We start from the raw sequence: 21,454 nt of genomic DNA, 5'->3' as shown, positions 1-21,454 counted from the left end.
CAACACTGTGTCCAACAGTGTGTCCGTCCAACAGTGTGTACGTCCAACAGTGTGTCCAACAGTGTGTACGTCCAACAGTGTGTCCGTCCAACACTGTGTCCAACAGTGTGTCCAACAGATTCCACTGAGCCACCACCCTGCTCATAAATACACCACAACTTCATGTAACACAACACAATTACTCACCAAACACAAACTGTAAAATACACATGCATCATGTACCAGCTCTCCCTGAGGTGTGTGTGTGTGTGTGTGTGTGTGTGTGTGTGTGTGTGTGTGTGTGTGTGTGTGTGTGTGTGTGTGTGTGTGTGTGTCTGTGTGTGTCTATCACCCAGGATACAAAGATCCTCTCATCTTCACAGTCAGTAACAACAACAGCACTGAGCTCCTCACTTCTTCTACGTGTGTGTCCTCACTTTGTCTCCAGAGACATTTGTTTGTGTTTCTTCATGTTTGTGTCACGTGTTCGAAGCTCATCACCCCCCCACTCCCTCAGAGGATCAGTGGAGGACGCTCTGCTGTGTCCTCACTTCTCCTGGATTTAGACTTTATACAGGAGTGAAGGAGGAGACAGACAAACTGAGTCTCACTCTGACATTTGTTCTCACATACAGAACACGTCAGGGACACGTCAGGGACACGTTGGTCACGTTGAGTCAGGATAGACACACACACACACACACACGTTGAGGTGGGAAATTATTGTCCGTTTTCTTTTCATCTTGTCCTGAGAAATAAAAGTAACTAATGAAAATGACCTACCCCCCCTCGGGGCCTCGTGGGGCCCCCACGTCTGTCGGTGGAACCATCTTGGAGCAGATTCAGCATCGTGGCCACAGGTCATGTGACATGTCTGAGCCTCTAGAAGACTTGTTCCATCTGCACATATAGAATACACACAAAAACACACAAAAAGGACAAATTCATCAATAATTCTTTGAACCACTGGGACGAAAATCAGAAAATGACAAAGATCTGAATCACGACATTAGTTTTATTCTCTACATTACTTCATATATTGTTTTATCAGTGTATCATCTATTCTGTCTGAACATTTTATATATCTCAACTACAAGTACTGTCTTGTTGTTGTCTCCAAGTATCTGAGTCCAACTGAACTTCAGTGGAGCAGACGACAACATGCTCCCTCTGACACATTCATTTATCATGTGACCCTCCGACTCCAAATCAGTGCAATTCTTTATTTATATTACAATTAGATCCTGTAAATATCAGATGCACTAACATTCAATTAAAATGTGAGTTGTGTTTATCTAGTGTCACAATAATATATAAAAATATAAAGTATATATTGAACCAGTGTCCAATTGAAATGAAAATAAAATAACTAACGTGAGACAACAAACTAATACTGAAGAAAGTAGTACTGATTAACTTCACCTGAAACTAACGTCAGGAGGTTCAGGTGCTGCAGGAGGTTCAGGTAATGAAGGAGGTTCAGGTAATGAAGGAGCTTCAGGTAATGAAGGAGGTTCAGGTGCTGCAGGAGGTTCAGGTAATGAAGGAGCTTCAGGTAATGAAGGAGGTTCAGGTGCTGCAGGAGGTTCAGGTAATGAAGGAGGTTCAGGTGCTGCAGGAGGTTCAGGTAATGAAGGAGGTTCAGGTAATGAAGGAGCTTCAGGTAATGAAGGAGGTTCAGGTGCTGCAGGAGGTTCAGGTAATGAAGGAGCTTCAGGTAATGAAGGAGGTTCAGGTGCTGCAGGAGGTTCAGGTAATGAAGGAGGTTCAGGTGCTGCAGGAGGTTCAGGTAATGAAGGAGGTTCAGGTGTTGTCCATGAAGGAAATGTTTCTGTATCTGAACTGACCAGAATCAACGTTTAAAGATTTACTCATTATGTAGAAAAACTTTTCTCCTCGTGACAAATAAAATGTTTGAATCACTCACAAGTCTCACCTTTATTCTCCTCCTCCTTCTCCTCCTCCTCCTCCTCCTCCTCCTCCTTCTTCTTCTTCTTCTTCTTCTTCTTCTTCTTCTTCTTCTTCTTCTTTTTCTTCTTCTCCTCCTTCGGGCTCACTGCTGCCCCCTGAGGTCGATAGAGTGAAACTCGTAATTTAAATAAATAGATTCTATATTTTAGATATTTTAGATATTTTAGATGTTTTAGATATTTTAGATGTTTTAGATGTTTTAGATGTTTTAGATATGTTAGATGTTTTCAAAGAGACTAATTAAATGTTGAATAAATTAAAGATGGCGCCGCTGCATCGTGTCTTGTTTGTGACCATTGAATTAAAACTACAGTAAAGCACGACGGTTTACGACAGTGCCCGTCGATGTCCGGTAACGTAAAGTGCTTAGGGACTCAAACATGTGGAGTGAGAAGTAGCAGAAACTGAAGCCTCCGGTGAGATGAGAAACTTTAATCAATGATTTCACTTCATCACATGACGCGTGGAGACGTTAACGCCGTCGTGACGCTGTGTTTGTGTATCCGAACCATTTCCGGGGACATTAACTAAGCTGTTAGCATGTAGCTTAGCCGCTAATACAGCTAGCCAGGGTTTCATGTTTGTATTGAGTTTGATCAGTTTGAGGATTAGTTGAATTTCCCCCCCCCCCTGTTGAAGCGATGACAGGTTGTTCCGGACAACAGAAGTTCAGTCACAACATATCACTTATTCTTATTTCACTTGTTTTCATGTCTTCACTCTTGGTTCTGACTCTGGACCTGAGTCCTGTGGTTCTTACAAAGCTGCTGAACATTGTGTCTCTGCCTTTATGAGATCATAGTGTTTATTTAGACTTCACGTGGCTCCACAGCCACATGAATCCTCTGCTCATGGAGAGTAACAGGTGTGTGTTCTGCGTCTGCAGATGGAGAACTACAGTAAAGCTCGGACGGTGGAGCAGCCCTCTGTCTGTCCGTTCCCCGGACTTGACCCTGACACGCCAGAGGTCCGGGTCAGAGACGGCAGCAAGATCCGCAACCTACTGCGATACGCCCTGAGCCGCATGGAGACCAAATCCAGAGCAGCTGAAGAGACGGGACGCCTGGCGCCAGAGGAGGGAGGCGTGGCTGTGGAGGGACAACAGGAGGCCCCGGTCCAGCCCCTCTGCAAACAGATCATCTTCACGGCGAGTGGTAAAGGCGTCTCCAAAGCCATCACCTGTGCTGAGATCGTGAAGCGGCGCGTGAAGGGGCTCCACCAGCTCACCCGGCTGCTGTATAGCACCGTGGTCGAGGTGTGGGAGCCGCTGGAGCCCACCGCCGGCCTCGACAGTCTGACAGTCAACAGGAAGCTGCCCGCCGTCTGGATCCTCCTCTCCAGAGAACCACTGGACTGTGGCCAGCCCGGTTACCAGGCCCCCGGGCGATATGACGCCCTGTGGGTTCAGTCTGCAAACAGAGATGAGGGGGGAGGCATCCCCGCACAGAGACCAGGACACAGGAGGAAGAGAGGGGGAGGAGGCGGGGAAGGCAGTGGTGGAGGCCGAGGCAGAGGGAAGGGTCTCGGACGTAAGACTGGACGATCCAGAGATGCAGCTAAATGATGTTGATTTTCACAAACTGCACGAACAGGAAAGACTGAACGCAGAAGCAGCAGGAAGTGAAATAAGTGACGTTTTATCAGCAGGAAACAAGTCAAAACTACAGGAAGTCGACATGGACACAAAGAACAGTCACAAGTTTGCTTCAATGAACTCAAGGTTTCAGTTTATTATTATTTTATCACCTGACTGAATTTTATTTTCATTCTTGGAAACAGAAGCAAACAGAAGCTGTTTTTGTGAAAACATTAATTTCTCAGTTAAACCATAAAAAATCGAAGCCTTCGTCAGTCACAGTCGTCTGTGACGGATCAAATCAAACTCTGCTAAATTCTCCGCAGGAAGTTAATGAGTTAATAAAAGTCTTCAAGCAGAAATCTGTGAGTTGTTTTTAAATGTTTCAGGTGTTTAAAAATGTTCATTTGATGCAGATCGTTGTTTCCTGTCTGTTGAAACACGTTTGTACAATAAACAGACTCTGAAAATAACAAACAGTTTATTAAAGTTTGTTTAAACCTGAAATCCTGTTAAACATTTTTCATTTCTTCACATTTCTGGTTTATTCTGGAAAACAATTATTTATTTTTAGAAAAAAACAAGAATAAAGTCTGTAGCAGTGAGCAGTCAGTCTGTCTGTAGTAGTGGTCAGTCAGTAGCCGTCTGTCTGTAGCAGTGGTCAGTCAGTAGCCGTCTGTCTGTAGTAGTGGTCAGTCAGTAGCCGTCTTTCTGTAGTAGTGGTCAGTCAGTAGCCATCTGTCTGTAGTAGTGGTCAGTCAGTAGCCGTCTGTCTGTGTGGAGGACCTGGTGGCACCTTGATCTCTTTATCTCCTCAGCTGAGCACGTGAGGATTAGAGCCTCAGCAGCAGGATCAGATCAGATCAGTGGACGAATGGAGCAGAGTGGACGCTCGGAGACTCTCGTGCTGCTGCTGCTGCTCGGCCGGCTGACCGTCGGCCCGGTGCTGGCTCAGGTCCGCCACCCTCTGCCTGTACTGTGGATGATGCCGGTCAGCTCCGGGCCCGGGGGGGAAAACCTGACGGCCGGACTGGGTGCAGCCGTCACCCTGGCTCTGCAGGACCTGAAGAAACAACCTCCACCGCTGGGAAACTATGATCTTCAGCTGCAGCTGCTGGACTCACAGGTTGGTCTGAGACCTGTGGACTCACTGACGGACGCCGAGCTCTCACAAGGTCTTTGGGTCGTGTCCCTAACATCTGCTGGTAGTTGGTAACTTAAATTGATAAGATCTTCAAACGCACAAGGGCTATTCACTATATTATAAAACATGTCCCATCTGATAACATGGAGGAGGCGGGGTTTATGACCTGTACTGCCCCAGCCACCAGGGGGATATAGATTTTGTCATGTCATCCATCTGTTGTGTTTTTGTCATGTTCTGAAGTGCGATCCTGCGAAATCGCTCAAAGCTCTGTTCGACGCCATGTGGGCGGGGCCAAAGTACCTGATGGTGTTTGGAGGGGTGTGTCCAGGGGTGACATCACTGATCGCTCGCTCTCTGCCAGCTCTCAACCTGGTGCAGGTACATTCACACCTCTGGCTTCTTCAGAAATACACTTGACTTTGTGAATGTTCCTCACGTTTGTTGTTCACGTGAAAACTCTGACGACAGTTTCCTGTGTCCTTGGACGTTGCAGGTGTCGTTTGCGGTGTCGTCCCCCAGCTTGGCCAACAGGAAGTGGTACGGGAACTTGTTCAGCACAATGCCATCAGACCGAGCTGTGAACCAGGCCACGGTCAAACTGCTGCAGCGCCACCAGTGGACCAGAGTCGGCATCGTCACCCAGGAAACACCCAGACTCTCAAAGGTGATGATGATGGTGACCTCTTGACCTTTCATCTGACATCATCAGGCCCACAGAAAACTCCACCAGTGCCCCCCCCCCCACACACACACATTCACTCTGACGAGCGGTCGCTGGTGTCGAGGAACCGCCCACATTTGATTAGATGATTATTATTAACAAAATGTAAATGACCTGACATGGAGTCTGCCAGGATGGTTTGAAACACTAGGTGGCGTAATGAGTCAACACATAAAAACCAACATGTGTGATCAGTCACATTTAGTTTTCAGCTCTGTGACGAATCTGTGAAATGAATATTCATCCTGATCGTGTGTCCAGATGAAGAAGGATCTGATGCGACAGCTGCTGAAGGTCAAAGTTCAGCCTGTTTCCACGGAGACGCTCTCTGACGACGTCTGCAGCAGCCTGAAGAGACTGAAGGTAGAAAACCTGTCAACAGACTCAACACGTGTTCACTGTAAACTACACGTGTTCACTGTAAACTACACGTGTTCACTGTAAACTACACGTGTTCACTGTAAACTACACGTGTTCACTGTAAACTACACGTGTTCACTGTAAACTACACGTGTTCACTGCAAACTACACGTGTTCACTGCAAACTACACGTGTTCACTGCAAACTACACGTGTTCACTGTAAACTACACGTGTTCACTGTAAACTACACATGTTCACTGTAAACTACACGTGTTCACTGTAAACTACACATGTTCACTGTAAATTACACGTGTTCACTGTTCACTGTAAACTACACATGTTCACTGTAAACTACACATGTTCAGTGCAAACTACACGTGTTCACTGCAAACTACACATGTTCACTGTTCACTGTAAACTACACGTGTTCACTGTAAACTACACATGTTCACTGTTCACTGTAAACTACACGTGTTCACTGTAAACTACACGTGTTCACTGTAAACTACACATGTTCACTGCAAACTACACATGTTCACTGTTCACTGTAAACTACACGTGTTCACTGTAAACTACACATGTTCACTGCAAACTACACGTGTTCACTGTTCACTGTAAACTACACATGTTCACTGCAAACTACACGTGTTCACTGTTCACTGTAAACTACACATGTTCACTGTAAACTACACGTGTTCACTGTTCACTGTAAACTACACATGTTCACTGTAAACTACACGTGTTCACTGTAAACTACATATGATGGAATTATTTTGCAGGATCGTGACGTTCGGATCATCATCGCTCAGTTTGGAGAAGATTCTGTGTCTGAGGTTTTCTGCTGTGTGAGTTCAGACGTTGTTGTTGTGATGATGTCAGGATGATGTCAGGATGATGTCAGGATGATGTACGGATGATGTACGGATGATGTCAGGATGATGTCAGGATGATGTACGGATGATGTCAGGATGATGTCAGGATGATGTACGGATGATGTCAGGATGATGTAAGGATGATGTCAGGATGATGTCAGGATGATGTACGGATGATGTCAGGATGATGTCAGGATGATGTCTGAGTCAAGTCTGAGTCTAACCTTGTGAGATTTGATGTGATGAGTGTGTGTGCAGCTGGAGTGGACTGGACTTGGTGGAGGAATGAGTTCTAGTGAAGTTTTCTGAGTCAGTACTTGTGGTTTGTTTCTCTGTGACCTCCAGGCGTACAGGCTGAACCTGTTTGGGTCTCGTTACCAGTGGATCGTTGTTGACGGAGGAACCGGCGGGTGGAAGCTGGGGGGGGGGGTCTCTGGCTGTACGACCACCAGCGTCCTGACGGCTGCAGACGGATCCATCAGGCTGCAGATCAGACAGCTCAGCAGCAGCAACACACCCGGAGTCTCTGGACGGGTCAGGAAATTAAGATGAAAAGATGGACACATGGATTGGACCGTGTTGTAACCGTGACCTTTGTCCCGCAGACGTCTCAGAACTACCGGGACGCCTACCTCCACCAGCTGATCCAGGAGGGGTCACCGCTCAGCGCCCTCCATGCCTTTGCCTACGACAGTGTGTGGGTGGCGGCCTCCGCCCTGGCTCAGGTGATGGAGGCCGTGAAGCACAGAGAGAAGTTCAGCGCCCAGAGGAACGTGGCGGTCAGCGAGGACGAGGTGCAGAAGATGCTGCTGGAGGCCGTGAAGAAAACACAGTTTGAAGGCGTCACGGTGAGAAACCGGAACATCCTGTGTGGTCGTGTTACTGTAACCAATCATATACTAATACTGTAGTACTGTGTTTATTGGTACTGACAGTAATAGGGGTATTTTTTTTACTGTACTTTAACCAGTACTAGTACCAAGCCAGCTCTAGAACTAGTAACGCTGCTTTAACTGGGACTAGTACTAATATTTATGATGACATTTGTACTGCAACCACTCTGGTACCAATACTGATACTAATATAGTAATGTTACTTGTTATTCTGCAGAACTTCTTTAACCTGTACTAGTAGAGATACTGTAACTGGTACTGGCACCAGTACTGCAGACTTGTACTAGTACTTTTTAAATGTATGTACAGTAGATCTTTAGAAATGAGATGTTTGTGTTTTTTGTCAGGGACCAGTTTTCTTCAGAAACGGAGAAAGACCGACGACCATCGAACTGATTCAGTTTCAAGGTGATGAAACATGTTCCTGCTCAGTGACGACTGACGTCATCATATCCAGCTCATGTACTGTGTGTGTGTGTGTGTGTGTGTGTGTGTGTGTGTGTGTGTGTGTGTGTGTGTGTGTGTGTGTGTGTGTGTGTGTGTGTGTGTGTGTGTGCAGGCAGCACTGGTGTGTTGGTGGGTGAGTTCAGTTCAGAAACACAACAGCTCCGACTGAGGAACCACCTTCTGAAGTTTCAAGGTCAGAATTTTACTTTGAAAGCTTCTTTCTTGCTGTTTTCTCTTATTTGAAGTTTTATTTTTTTGAGTTTTCTAGATTTTGAACAGAAAGGAGCTGAATGTTTTTGTGTCCTGCAGGTCGAGGACCAGCCCGAGATCAGACCCTGGTGCGTCCGCAGCGTCGTCACGTGAACCTTCTTCAGTACGGCATCGTTTCCTCGGCTGCAGCTGTGACCATCATCATCGCTCTGATCGTCCTCTGCTTCATCATCATCCACCGCAGACACTGGTGCGTCCGAACGTCCACATCTGTGTCTCCTGTTTCGCACGCTGAGCTGTGACTCCTCTCCTCCTTCAGGCCGCTGAGGTCGGGCAGCGTGTCCCAGGACGAGCTGCTCCTGCTGGGCGTCCTCCTCTCCTCCTCCTCAGTCCTGGTCTCCGGTCTGGACGGAGCCTCGGTGTCTGACGGGACGTTTGAGATTCTTTGTTCTGTGAGTTTGAAGAATAATGACCATGCACAAAGTGCTCGACCTCAGTGAAAGTGAATCACAGCGGCTCCTCAGTCCTCAGGTCTCAGCAGGAGACGATGAATGTAAAGATCTGTCTCTTCATGTTGCTGCTGCAGGCTGGGGCGTGGACTCTGTCTGTGGGTCACACCGTGTCCTCCTCTGTGCTCCTCATCAAAACATGGACTCTTTATTCTCTCTGCACAATCAAGCCGAAGGTACGACTCCTCTTATTGTTCTGTTGTGAGTGTTAGAAAAGTCTCACTCTGTCCTGTGACGTCCTCGACAGCTGCAGAGTGGAAGCAGCCGCCCTCTGCTCTGGATGCTCCTGATGGACGTGTTGGTTTTAAGCTCCTGGCAGATTCTGGACCCGCTCAGACGGGTGGTGCTGCAGCATCACGCAGAGGTAACCATGGTTACGACACTGGCAGAAACGGTCTTATAAGAAATGAATGAAATCAAGACTGAATGTGTTTGTTTTCCAGACGGACCCGTCGGACCAGGACGTCCTGGTTCAGCCGTTCTCTGAACGCTGCGGCTGCATCCACATGGAGCTGTGGCTAACTGCTGTGTGCGGCTACAGAGGCCCCCTGCTGGTCAGTGCTGACTCCACAGGCCGTGCTGTGGGTGTGTGAGTGTCTTTACATGAAAGAATAAAACAGAACCTGGTTTCTTTCCTCAGGGTCTGGGATGTTTCCTGGCCTGGAACATCAGGTCGGTGCAGACGGACCGTCCTGCTGTCAGCGGTCGACGTCTGGCGCTGAGCGTGTTCGCAGTGACGGCGTTCAGTGTGTCAGGAGTGTCGGGGTCACTGCTCACGTCCCACAATCCTCCTCTTCAGTTCTGTCTGAGCAGCATCCTCATCCTCTGCTGTAACATCTGCATCCTGATTGGCCTGTTTGGACCGACGGTCAGCGGCTCTGCCTTTACGTTCCTCTTCAAACCCTCAGGACTCCCTGACTGACTGTTTCTAATGTGTCTGCAGATTTTACACGTGAGACTGAACGGCAGCGAACTGCAGCCGCCGTCAGATCTGCAGGATGAGGAGGCAGAGGAGGAAGACGAGGAGCAGCTGAGCAGGTTGAACCGACGGCTGAAGACTCGAACGTCACAGGTGAGGAAACGTCAGAGGACAGGTTGGACTGATTCTGTCTGATTCTGTCTCCAGAAGCATCGTGTGCTCAGGTCGAACACGAGAGATTATATTTGTACTTTTTAAATCCAAACCCTCAAAGGTCAACTTCACTGTGAAATATTGAGGGTGGATCCTGGACCTGCTGCACATTCTACACTGTTCTCCTCTTTTAAACATTTACAACCAGAGTTGGAACAACGAGATAATAACACAGATGTTTGTCTCTGCAGCTCGATGCAGAAATAGAAACCATCACCATGCAGCTGTCGTCAGAGTCCGAGATCCTCCATCATGTGATGAGATCAAACAACGGTAACCACACACACAACACAACTACACAACCAATCAACGCTGCAGCTGAATACGAACCCTCATCACTGCGTGGTGGTGACGTGGAACTCACAGACACGTCGCGCTGCTGCAGCCGCTCCTCGTCGCTCCTCGTCGCTGGATGTTTGCAGCTCAGCTCCTTCGTGTCTTAACGTTTGTTCTTCCTCCTGCAGCTGAGCTCAGATCTGTGAGCTGGAATAATGAAGCTCCTTCTGACGACAGAGACTCAGAGAAGAAACTGTCGAGTCCAGAGGACGTCAACGCTCCTGAACTGTGAGTTCAGACCTGATGAGGTCACCTGCTTAGTCTGATGATGTCACCACACCGACCACAGAGGTGATAGCTTCGTATGAGAAGCAGCTAGCTCTGTGTTCTGAGGGGGAGAGACGTCCTCCGGCGTCCTGACCCTCGGGTGAAACGGGACAAATCCCAAAGTTGGGTTCAGCTGAATGCTGAGCGGACGTTGTGATTGGTGTTTGTTAAAGATTCTGTGTGAGAGACGATGATGCGAGCACTTTTTATTTGTGTCTGATTTCTCTCAGCGTCCGGCGGCGTCTGTCCGTGCAGCTGCCGATCCTCCATCACTCCTACCTGCCTGTCATCGGTGGCGTCCCCTCCAGCAGCTCCAGTCTGTTCGGCAGCATGGAGGCCTTCGTTCACCACGACGCCATCGTGACCACGATGACATCCTGCCCACCGGGCGGCACGCAGCAGTGACCTGAAGCTGCAGAGAATCAAGAACAAACATCAAATATTCATTATTTTACATGAATATGATAAAAAGTCCACATTTATACAGTATTTTATACATTTTGTCACCATGGTAACGGCTCTAACATTAACTGTTGCTAGTTTCGAAATTTGGTTTGTAAGAACATTTTAAATAAAGAAATCTGTTGAACTCTGATTCTGTGACAGAACCTTTCCAGCTGCTCTGTTTGTTCTTGCAACATATCGAAATGGTGAATTTCTAAAGTTGCGAAACCCGAGCTCTGACCCAGTGACCGGATCCAACAGAGGACGACCCTGAACCTGTTGGACGAGTAAACTCCAAATACTGCAAAAGTGGGAAACCACCAGAAGTGTTTACTGTCGGTGTTGAAACCACAGATAAATGTGTGCTAACAGGAGGACGACTCTATAAAATCTCTCATCAGGGACGAAGAGGCAAAGTTCCTCCATCATGTTTTCCTTCATGAAGCTTCTCTGCGTCCTGGCTCTGACTCTGCTGCCTGTTTCTGAGGCGTCTTGGGGTGAAGGTCGGTCTCTGCTCAGGTTTTCTGTTTCATGGTTCTTTTACAGTTTGACTCATGTTTTGTCTCTGACTCAGGAGACGCCACTTCTCACAGCTACGACCTGTCGGGCTCAGCCCTGACCAGGGTCTACAACTCCCCGGTGTACCTGGCTGAGAGGATGAAGAGGCCGCTGGCTGGATCCTCCATCCGGCTGGGACCCATCAGCCACTCTGGAGTCCGGTCAGTTCAGTGTCCACAGTTTGATCTAAACCGTGTAAAGGTGAACATGTGGAGCGTGATGTTTCCTCAGGAGCTGGTGGAGACCGAACCCAGAGAGAAGAGAGAGAACGAGTCCTAACAACAGTCGTTTCATCGACAACACTGTTTCATCCTGTTTTCTCTCTGTAGTTTAGTTTTTACATCTTTAAAGAAAAGTCTTAAATTCAAGAGTCAAACAGACCAAAGCTTCGGACGGACGGGGGGTGGACACCACAGTGTGATTGACAGATAGTACCGTCCAATGGGTGCAGATGCAGGTGGGCAGTCAGGCTCCACCCCCCGCTCCTCCAAATATGGTAACGTCTGGTTCAAATGTCAAACAGCTTCTAAACAGCAGCTCACTAACTAACCCCTCCCCCGTCATCCCTGATTCAGAATCATGTGTAAAGTCAAACTTTAGGTTTTGTTCACATTTGTTCTCTGATCAGGATCAAGTGAAATAAATCCTCGCTGTGTTTGTGATTCTCAGAGTGACGCTGCAGGACGGGGCCCAGTGGCTCATCCATAAAGGGGACGGATACGGAATATCGTCTGATACGGTCGTGACCGATGCTGGACACATGAGTTCATCCTGGGAGGTAAGAGACCGATGGAGGAGGACAGGAATGAGAAGAAGACAGAGGAAGACAGGAATGAAAAGAGGACAGAGGAAGACAGGAATGAGAAGACAGGAATGAGACAGGTCCACGTGTCGCACAGGAAACAGTTCAGGAGAAACGTAGAAAAAGATCTTGAGATGTTGAATCTGGTTCTGATGAACTGATCTGGAACAAGCTGACGTTGTTTGTGTTGTTTCATAAGAAAATAGTTTCAAAATGTTTTAGGAAATACAAAGTTATCAGTTTCCTCTGACTTCCTTCAAAGTGTTGTTTGGTTGATCAGAGGTTTGAGTGAAGATGATGAAGATGATGGTTCTCACTCCTCTTCCTCTCTTTTCTCCGCAGGTCGTCGCACGTAAGAATTTCGAAGGATCAAAGACAGTTTCTGATTTTGTGCGAACGGGCGGCAGCGACTACAGCCTGCTGTTTGACAACTGTCACCTGAGCTCCCGTCGGATGATGAACCAGAGACGCAGACGTTCAGGTCAACGTTTGTTCAACGTGATGAAATGAATAAAGAATAAAGCTGATCTGAGACTCGTCCCTCTCACGGGAGCATCAGTCTGTCCCTCCTGTGGTTTCTTCTTCCTGTTTGTGTTGTTCTCAGTTTGTTCGTGCTCGAGAACAAACGGCTGCTTGAAGCTGTGTAATCGGTCGTGATGACGCCGGCAGAGATTATGTCACCACACTGGGACGCTTCATCCATCGTTACACAAACATTATGCAACTCAGACAAATGTTCGTCCACGTGAATCCTGGAGGACAATCTGTTTCTAACTTTACTCCTGCAGAGGACACAGTCCCACAGACACTAAGAGACACTGAGAGACACACTGAGAGAGACACACTGAGAGACAGAGAGACACTGAGAGACACACTGAGAGACATACTGACAGAGAGACACTGAGAGACATACTGACAGAGAGACACTGAGAGACATACTGAGAGACAGAGAGACACTGAGAGACACACTGAGAGAGACACACTGAGAGACACACTGAGAGAGACACACTGAGAGACAGAGAGACACTGAGAGACACACTGAGAGACATACTGACAGAGAGACACTGAGAGACATACTGAGACACTGAGAGACACACTGAGACACTGAGAGACACACTAAGAGACTGAGAGACACACTGAGAGAGACACACTGAGAGACATACTGAGAGACACACTGAGAGACATACTGAGAGACAGAGACACACTGAGAGACAGAGACACACTGAGAGAGACACTGAGAGAGACACTGAGAGAGACACTGAGAGACTGACAGACACACTGAGAGACACAGAGACACTGAGAGACAGAGAGACACTGAGAGACTACAGTAGGTCCTTGAAGCACAATGACTCATGAGATATGTTGGGGGGGTCCACCTGGTGGAGCCTCTGTAGTTCGGGGGGGAGGACATGTTTGTCTTTCAAATGAGGCCTCTGAAGGACGCAGCCGTGGACTGAGACACAGCTTCAGTCAGTACTCACAGAGGAGGCAGCAGAGCGCCCCCTGTGTCCCGCTGCAGGACTCAGAGACCGGTCCTGGAGACGTCATGGTGGAGTCAGAAGCACCAACACGGACCAGTGGAATTAAAGCTGCTTCAAAACTCGTGTCCTCCGGAGGAACGAGACGCAACTAACGCATAATGACATTCACCTGAGTCTCTGCCCCGCCCACCTCAAGACACTGATTGACACTGATTGACAGGTGTCAAACCTGTCTGACGAGGAATCAAAGAAAAACTCACCTGAAGCGTCTCATTGAAACAAGAAGACAAAATAAATGAAATAAAATCTATATATATATATATTTATAAATCTAATTCAAACTGTTGATGGTGAAGATAAAACTTATTTATTGAAGATAAATTCTCAATGAATTTATCAGAAACGTTCCGTTCGTCAAACAGAACTCGGGAACTTTACGACACAGGAAGTCGGGTACATGACGAACACTGCTGCTAACAGTTTAGCATGCTAGCACACGTGACGTGATGAACAAAGATGAGACTGGAAATATCAAGACTCAGATTTATTATGAAACTAAATATTCACCCATAATGCAACGTTTCTGGAACATAGACAAACTTCAGAGAGTTCAGAGGTCGTGAACACGAGGGACGGAAGTAAAGAGATTCATGGAGCTGCTCCAGTTTCAGACTCACACATCGTTAACGATGTTCAAACCATTTCAATGGAAATAAATGAACAGAAAAAATAATTCCAGGTTAAATATTAATTTTCTCAAAATGTTGAAGGGAGAAAAACACAAAGAGATGAATAATGTAATAACACTTCAAACTTTCTGATTCTTCACATTTTACACCAACGACATTTTCTTCATATCTGACTTTGTTTTCAATAAAAAAACCTGTTAGTACTAGTATAAGTATTTAATTAGTATTTCTGCAGCTACATTCTAAACATTTGTAGTTCTTAATAATATTAATAATTTTAATTATATTTCAACAAAGGCTGAAATGAATCTGCAGGAGTTTCACAGATTTCAGATTTGACGTCCTCTGACGTTTCCTGTGGTGATGTCATGAACTTTGAGGTCGGACCGAAGAGGAAGCTCTTTGTTCTGTGGCCCCCGGTCGAGGTCGGGGGGGGGGGTCATAATGAGTGAGGCCCTGCTCCTGCGTCAGAACGAACCAGTGGTCATGTGGTGCAGACATTTCCTGCTCGATGGATCAGCCGCTACGCAGGAGGACGACCAGGGGGAGGAGTTAGGTCAGGGCCTCTGAGGTCACAGACTCTCTCTGTATCTCTCTATCTATCTATCTATCCATCCATCTCTCTATCTATCTATCTATCCATCTCCCTCTCTGTGTCTCTCTCTCCCTCCTTCCTCTCTCTATCTATCTATCTATCCATTCCTCTCTCTCTCTGTGTCTCTCTCTCCCTCCTCCCTCTCTCTCTCTATCTATCATCCATCCCTCTCCCTCTCTCTATCTATCTATCTATCCATCCCTCTCTCTCTGTGTCTCTCTCTCCCTCCTCCCTCTCTCTCTCTATCTATCATCCCTCCCTCTCTCTATCTATCTATCTATCCATCCTCTCTCTGTGTCTCTCTCTCCCTCCTCCCTCTCTCTCTCTCTCCCTCCTCCTCTCTCTCCATCCCGTCTTCACGGTGACCTCTAACCTTCTGTCATATGTAAATATTAACCAACTCCTCACTTCCCTGAAGACTTTTAATTTGAAAAGCTTGAATCACTGCAGAGCAGAAAATTATTGATTAAAAATGTTTTGAGATGAAAATAAATGTGTCAAACTTCAGCATCAGACGTGAGTTTGAGTGTGTGAGGTTCAGAGAATTCTTCATGTTGATGTGAGACGTCTGAGGACGTCTGAGGACGTTTGAGGACGTCTGAGGACGTCTTCACGACGTGGTTCTTTTCTCCGTCATCTGTAAATGAATTAAAAACTTCTGTTCACAAACTGAAGAGACGTGTTGCTGTACCGACGCTGACCAGCAGGTGTCACCTGACCTGGAGTAAACCCACTAAACGAGGCGGCCGTCAGGTTCGTCTGTCTCTTTCAAATCCTGTTTCTGTCTTTCTTCCTCTTGACGTAACCCCCCCTTCCCCTTTCTCCCTTCAGAGGTTCCACATCACAGGTGGACGCCTCGTGTCCTCGTGGGGGGGGACTTCCCTGGTGTTTTCCCTCAGTTGAAAGTGAAAGTTCAGACTTTCCTGTCGTGTCTTTACTGCAGATGTGGTGAACAGCTCAGTTTGTCCGTCCCTCTCTGTCTGTCTCAGCTGACGTTGGGCAGCGCCTGGTAGTTTTTCTTCTTCTGTGATGGCAGCAGAGGCGTCTGAGTGTCCACGTCCTGAGACAGCATCGACCTGCCGGCGCGGCGAAGGCTTCTGCGTGTCCACCCGTAGACCAGACAGTTGAGGAAACCCTGCGAGGCCGAGGTGAACGTCTGTGGACAGAAGACGGAGTCGAGTCACTGAAAGATTAGTTTCTAAAGATTCAACTGAACATATTCACGTCACATCTGCAGTTTTTAACGTCTCGTTATTCAGAGACTAAAGTTTGAACATGGGGACACCCGCAGGACAGTATCAGACATGAACTCCGGAGAATGTCCACAACTTAGTGTCAGGAGTTTGTCTTTCACATGTGAAGAACACATGGTCTGGTTGTCTGTTCAAACATTGACACAGAAACATGGACATGTTGTCCTTAGAGAGAAAGTCCTGACCTGTGAGACGTAGAGGACGACCACGGCTTCACCCTGACACGCTGACGGCTTCACCAGCCGCAGGAACGCCAGAGCCACAGCTGAGGGAAGACAGAGCGTCACCGAGTCACGATTAAAATCAGAATCAGTGTCATGTGAACACAAAGGAACACGGAGGTCCCAGTCCCATCCCTCAGTAACCATGGTGATTGAATAAGGGGACAGACCTGGACCCCAGCAGAGGATGAAGACCAGTGGGTACAGCAGCGTCCGTCTGTCCATCACACGGAAAGAGGTCCGCTGGTCGTTGCCAAGGTAACCGCCTGACGTCACAACCCGCCTATAAATGTGACGCGCTTTCACCATGAAGACCTACAGCAGAGCGAGGACAGTGAGGACGCCATCTTGTTCAGTGGTAAATGAAGGTCAACGAGCGTGAACTCACCGTGATGCTGAGGAGCGTGAAGACGGAGGTCACGAGGAAGACGGCCATGGCGTAGGTGTGCAGCGAGCGGCAGCCTCTGATTGGCTGCTGGAGCTCCGAGGTCAGGTACAGCGCTCCGGTGTCCATCAGCAGACACCTGGTGTGGGACGGTGGACGATGAGGGACAAGACAGAAAAGATGAAAACCTCAGAAGAAGAATCAGACGATGATTTAAAGTAGAATCATCTCTCATGAGTCCTCGCCTGTACGGCCGACTGAAGTTACTCTGACACCGGCTGATGTTTCCTTCGATGAACACGGGCGTCATGAGCAGCAGAGGAACCAGCCTGTGGACAGGTCAGCACACGTGTGATTCACATACTACACGCGTGTTACGTGTATGTTCTTATTGCTTGTATGAAGATTTGAACTGACCCTGAGAGCAGAGCCGTGGTTTTCTCAGCTGTTCTCACTCTGTTCGAAAACTGAACACAAGAAAAACATTTTTTACCTGTGAAAACTTGATGATTGGTGAATTTTGTGTGTTTGTTGTTGTAGCGACGCACAAACATCACAGTCGTGTACAGGTGTGTGTACTGGTGTGTGTACAGGTGTGTGTACAGGTGTGTGTACAGGTGTGTGTACAGGTGTGTGTACTGGTGTGTGTACTGGTGTGTGTACAGGTGTGTGTACAGGTGTGTGTACTGGTGTGTGTACAGGTGTGTGTACTGGTGTGTGTACTGGTGTGTGTACAGGTGTGTGTACAGGTGTGTGTACCTGTACAGAGTATCCGTCCAGGCAGCTGTGGAGCTTCTCTCGGACTCCTCTGTAAAGGTTCCACATGTAGTTGAGTGTGTAGAAGAACGACGACATGTAAAGAACCTGAGAGAACAAACACACTTCAGTTAAGAGTTGGCCCCGCCCCCCCTCGTCTCTCTCTCTGTGGCCCCCCCCCCCCCCCAGGACACAGGCCTTAAACTCTCTTCTTCTGTGGTACAGGTGTTCACGTGCACTCTCTTTAAGTGAGAGCATGCACGCTGGTGTGACGTGCACGTCTCTCGGAGACAAAAGCTTCTGGACAAAGGAAGTGGGTCAGGAATGTTTGTGCTTCATCTCCCACTGACCCAGTTCAGATCCGACCAATCAGAGCCCAGAGGTCGGCACGACTTTGATCCTGATGCTTCTGTCTTCTGCAGAGACGTCTCTTTATCAGGTGTCCATGAACTTCCTGTTTGACCGAGGCTGAAGACTACAGACTCTTCAGACTCTACAGACTACAGACTCTTCAGACTACAGACTCTTCAGACTCTACAGACCCTTCAGACTACAGACTCTTCAGACTACAGACTCTTCAGACTCTACAGACCCTTCAGACTACAGACTCTTCAGACTACAGACTCTTCAGACTACAGACTCTTCAGACTCTTCAGACTCTTCAGACTACAGACTCTTCAGACTACAGACTCTTTTTCAGTTCAGCTCCTTTGATCTGACGACTGTGAAGCGTCGACGTGCACACGCACGTGCTCGTCACTTCAAATGTGTTGAATCACTTTGTGTGACGTTTGCTTTCAGGAGCGTTTCTCCGCAGGAAGTTGAGAGTTTCCAGTTGTGAGAGATTGAAAGTCAACGTGAAGGTTCCTGATTTCAAAGAAACTCGTGGTTCGATTTGACCTTTGACCTTCAGCTGCTAGGAAAGGTCAAAACAGCTCTGTTGTGTTGTGTTGTTGTGTTACCTGCTCCACAGTGTGCAGGTTGTAACAGAGTGTGTTGTGTTGTTGTGTTACCTGCTCCACAGTGTGCAGGTTGTAACAGAGTGTGTTGTGTTGTTGTGTTACCTGCTCCACAGTGTGCAGGTTGTAACAGAGTGTGTTGTGTTGTTGTGTTGTTGTGTTACCTGCTCCACAGTGTGCAGGTTGTAACAGAGTGTGTTGTGTTGTGTTGTTGTGTTACCTGCTCCACAGTGTGCAGGTTGTAACAGAGTGTGTTGTGTTGTTGTGTTGTTGTGTTACCTGCTCCACAGTGTGCAGGTTGTAACAGAGTGTGTTGTGTTGTGTTGTTGTGTTACCTGCTCCACAGTGTGCAGGTTGTAACAGAGTGTGTTGTGTTGTTGTGTTACCTGCTCCACAGTGTGCAGGTTGTAACAGAGTGTGTTGTGTTGTGTTGTTGTGTTACCTGCTCCACAGTGTGCAGGTTGTAACAGAGTGTGTTGTGTTGTTGTGTTGTTGTGTTACCTGCTCCACAGTGTGCAGGTTGTAACAGAGTGTGTTGTGTTGTTGTGTTACCTGCTCCACAGTGTGCAGGTTGTAACAGAGTGTGTTGAGGTCTCTGCAGCCCTCTGAGAACAGCGCGGCTCCGATCAGCCAGCAGAGGGCGAGCAGCAGGTCGGACAGGCTGAGCAGGAAAAGAGGCTGAAGCTGAAACACAAAGTCACATCGAGCTGCTTCAAAGTTCAGATTCGTTTCCTGAGTGGAAGCAGCAGAGTTTGAGTTTGTTCAACTCTGAAACTGACGGTGAGCGACTGACCTCCGGCGTCCGACTGAGTCTCTGTGACATCACACAGACGATGATGGAGCCTGAGCCCAGAACACTGAAACACAGAGCGTTAACAACATGTGTTCGTCATGATTCAGTGAAACTTGTGCAGGAGCTGAAGCTGTAAAACAAGAGGTGACCACATGAGGTAATCAGATTACTTCATGTTTCCTTCCTGTGTTGTGTTTGTCGTTTAACGAGGAAACTGTGAGTGATGACATCACTGACCTGAGCAGAGCCATGACCAGCTGGACGCACCTGACGGCTTCATACACCTGCGGACAGGAAACGACAAACGTGAAAAACCGGAGGAGAGAAAAATAACGTTTTATGTGACTCTGATGTCACTGTGATGTCACTGTGATGTCACGAATTTAAAAAAATAAAGATTTTCTTCCATTTTGTATTTTGAGGAAAAAGTCAAACTTTTAGAATAAATCACAAAACACAACACAACACAACACAACACAACACAACACAACACAACACAACACAACACAACACAACACAACACAACATCCTCTCATCCAAAATATTCACTTGTTTCCACTTTACTGTGAAAATACAAAATGAAAAATCTACTTCTCATTTTCATCTAGTGATGTCACGGTGATGTCACAGTGATGTCACAGAGGGAACATACACTTGGTGTCGGTGGAGACGTTGAGGTTGTGAGATTATTGAACACATCAGGTGTGAAGTTTAAATATAGAAGAGCAGCAACGAACACTTTCATGTTTCTCATCATCAGGAAACTCGTCACTTTCTAAACTGTTCACTGGTTTTTACCTGAAAACTTCAGAGACCAGATAAAGTCAAACTGTTCAAACTGTGAACGCTGCAACATCACACGTTAAATAATGAGATCAAATAATAATAATCCTTTACAGAGAAGTTTAACATCTAAATCACAGACACTGTAAATTCCACACAATAATATTACACAATAATATTAATAATACTACATAATAATGATATTAATAATACTACATAATAATGATATTAATAATACTACACAATAATAATATTAATAATACTACATAATAATGATATTAATAATACTACTACATAATAATATTAATAATACTACATAATAATGATATTAATAATACTACTACATAATAATATTAATAATATAACATAATAATGATATTAATAATACTACATAATACTGACATTAATAATACTACATAATAATAATATTAATAATACTACATAATACTGACATTAATAATACTACATAATAATAATATTAATAATACTACATAATACTGACATTAATACTACTACATAATAATGATATTAATAATACTACATAATACTGACATTAATAATACTAGAACATGTAAATACACATGATGCAGCAGTTTGAAGCATCTGGCTCCTCGTCATGTTAAATGTATGACTCATATCACAATAAGTCTAATTACACACGTGTATGATTCTGTTGGCGCAGAGCAGCAGCTGTGAGTTTCTCTCTCTGATAAGATGTTGAATTAAAAATGTGAATCCTTTAACTGACTGATGAAGAGTTGAAGAGAAGCTCAGGTTGAGATGACACAGGAACACAGAGTGAGTGAGAGTGAACTGACCTCAGTCCAGTCCACAGCTGCCGTCGTGTTTCTCTCCGAGCTGCTGGACATTTCCTGCTGGAGGTTCAGAGACCAGCTGGAGAAGAAGACCAGTGTTGAGGCTCGAGGTTGAAGTGTCAGACACGCTGCAGCTTGACAGCAGCTTTTATCCTGCAGCTCACAGGAGGCTGCACTTCTTCACCCTGACAGCGCCCCCTGGGGGAGCAGGACCAGCATCAGACTCCAGGACATGTCCCTCTACTGACATCCTCTGGACAATCCTCACAAGACACACAGTGAGCGTCCTGTGGCTGTAATGAGTTCCACAGCCTGTAGAGGGACACTGAACTATGGCTCATTCCATGACTTTAACTTTATTAATAACTTACTCTTCATCTGTCACTGGATCATTGTGACTCTGTGACTTTTCTATGAACCAGAATGAGTTTGACTCTAAATGTGAGAAACAGAAGTGGTGGAAACAAGCTCCTCCCTCATCACATGACCCCACGTTAGA

General features: G+C 46.6%; 5 protein-coding genes across 9 annotated transcripts in view; 3 read left to right on the top strand and 2 right to left on the bottom strand.

Annotated features, from left to right (window-relative positions):
• Positions 1–1,558, bottom strand: part of col6a4a (collagen, type VI, alpha 4a) — a 39,391-nt gene extending 37,833 nt beyond the window's left edge. The window contains exons 1-2 of one of the 3 annotated variants that reach the window (XM_069536825.1): positions 1,402–1,558; positions 763–879 (exon numbers count right to left, since the gene is read on the bottom strand). In XM_069536825.1, coding sequence (XP_069392926.1) covers positions 763–844 — 82 coding nt within the window. In that variant the 5' untranslated portion in view covers positions 845–879; positions 1,402–1,558. The remainder of the gene's footprint in view (positions 1–762; positions 880–1,401) is intronic. The other 2 variants (XM_069536826.1, XM_069536829.1) reach the window with 2 other exon arrangements.
• A 648-nt stretch (positions 1,559–2,206) lies between these two features.
• rpp25l (ribonuclease P/MRP 25 subunit-like) lies at positions 2,207–4,033 on the top strand. The gene is made up of 2 exons (XM_020113148.2): positions 2,207–2,366; positions 2,837–4,033. The coding sequence occupies exon 2, from the start codon at positions 2,837–2,839 to the stop codon at positions 3,512–3,514; it is 678 nt and encodes a 225-aa protein (XP_019968707.2). The 5' UTR covers positions 2,207–2,366; the 3' UTR covers positions 3,515–4,033.
• Positions 4,034–4,355: 322 nt separating this feature from the next.
• Positions 4,356–11,016, top strand: LOC109646451 (gamma-aminobutyric acid type B receptor subunit 2-like). The gene is made up of 19 exons (XM_069536832.1): positions 4,356–4,652; positions 4,914–5,051; positions 5,167–5,337; positions 5,656–5,757; positions 6,535–6,600; positions 6,973–7,161; positions 7,233–7,475; positions 7,868–7,928; positions 8,080–8,160; positions 8,277–8,427; positions 8,497–8,629; positions 8,764–8,862; positions 8,934–9,050; positions 9,130–9,240; positions 9,327–9,554; positions 9,630–9,758; positions 10,010–10,091; positions 10,283–10,382; positions 10,652–11,016. The coding sequence occupies exons 1-19, from the start codon at positions 4,401–4,403 to the stop codon at positions 10,824–10,826; spliced, it is 2,628 nt and encodes an 875-aa protein (XP_069392933.1). The 5' UTR covers positions 4,356–4,400; the 3' UTR covers positions 10,827–11,016.
• A 114-nt stretch (positions 11,017–11,130) lies between these two features.
• On the top strand, positions 11,131–12,783 carry LOC138413474 (uncharacterized). Its single transcript, XM_069536838.1, has 4 exons — positions 11,131–11,368; positions 11,440–11,584; positions 12,093–12,201; positions 12,568–12,783. The coding sequence occupies exons 1-4, from the start codon at positions 11,293–11,295 to the stop codon at positions 12,733–12,735; spliced, it is 498 nt and encodes a 165-aa protein (XP_069392939.1). The 5' UTR covers positions 11,131–11,292; the 3' UTR covers positions 12,736–12,783.
• A 1,452-nt stretch (positions 12,784–14,235) lies between these two features.
• On the bottom strand, positions 14,236–21,271 carry tmem116 (transmembrane protein 116). 3 transcript variants are annotated; one of them, XR_011245832.1, is made up of 12 exons: positions 20,959–21,271; positions 19,595–19,641; positions 19,358–19,421; positions 19,117–19,248; positions 17,609–17,713; positions 17,267–17,316; positions 17,095–17,178; positions 16,853–16,988; positions 16,635–16,779; positions 16,429–16,508; positions 15,710–16,146; positions 14,236–15,627 (listed from the first exon to the last, which is right to left on the bottom strand). XR_011245832.1 is itself a non-coding variant. In XM_069536837.1 (11 exons), the coding sequence occupies exons 3-11, from the start codon at positions 19,385–19,387 to the stop codon at positions 15,976–15,978; spliced, it is 933 nt and encodes a 310-aa protein (XP_069392938.1). In that variant the 5' UTR covers positions 19,388–19,487; positions 19,595–19,641; positions 20,959–21,271; the 3' UTR covers positions 14,236–15,975. The 3 variants fall into 3 exon arrangements, 2 of the variants coding, with proteins under 2 accessions (XP_069392938.1, XP_069392937.1); XM_069536837.1 differs by having other exon boundaries at positions 14,236–16,146; positions 19,358–19,487; XM_069536836.1 differs by having other exon boundaries at positions 14,236–16,146.
• Positions 21,272–21,454: the final 183 nt, after the last annotated feature.

This window comes from Paralichthys olivaceus, chromosome 13 (assembly GCF_024713975.1).
Source record: "Paralichthys olivaceus isolate ysfri-2021 chromosome 13, ASM2471397v2, whole genome shotgun sequence".
In the NCBI taxonomy this organism is placed as follows: domain Eukaryota; kingdom Metazoa; phylum Chordata; class Actinopteri; order Pleuronectiformes; family Paralichthyidae; genus Paralichthys; species Paralichthys olivaceus.
The sequence above is the reverse complement of the archived record's forward strand: the minus strand, read 5'-3'. Positions and strand labels throughout refer to the sequence as shown.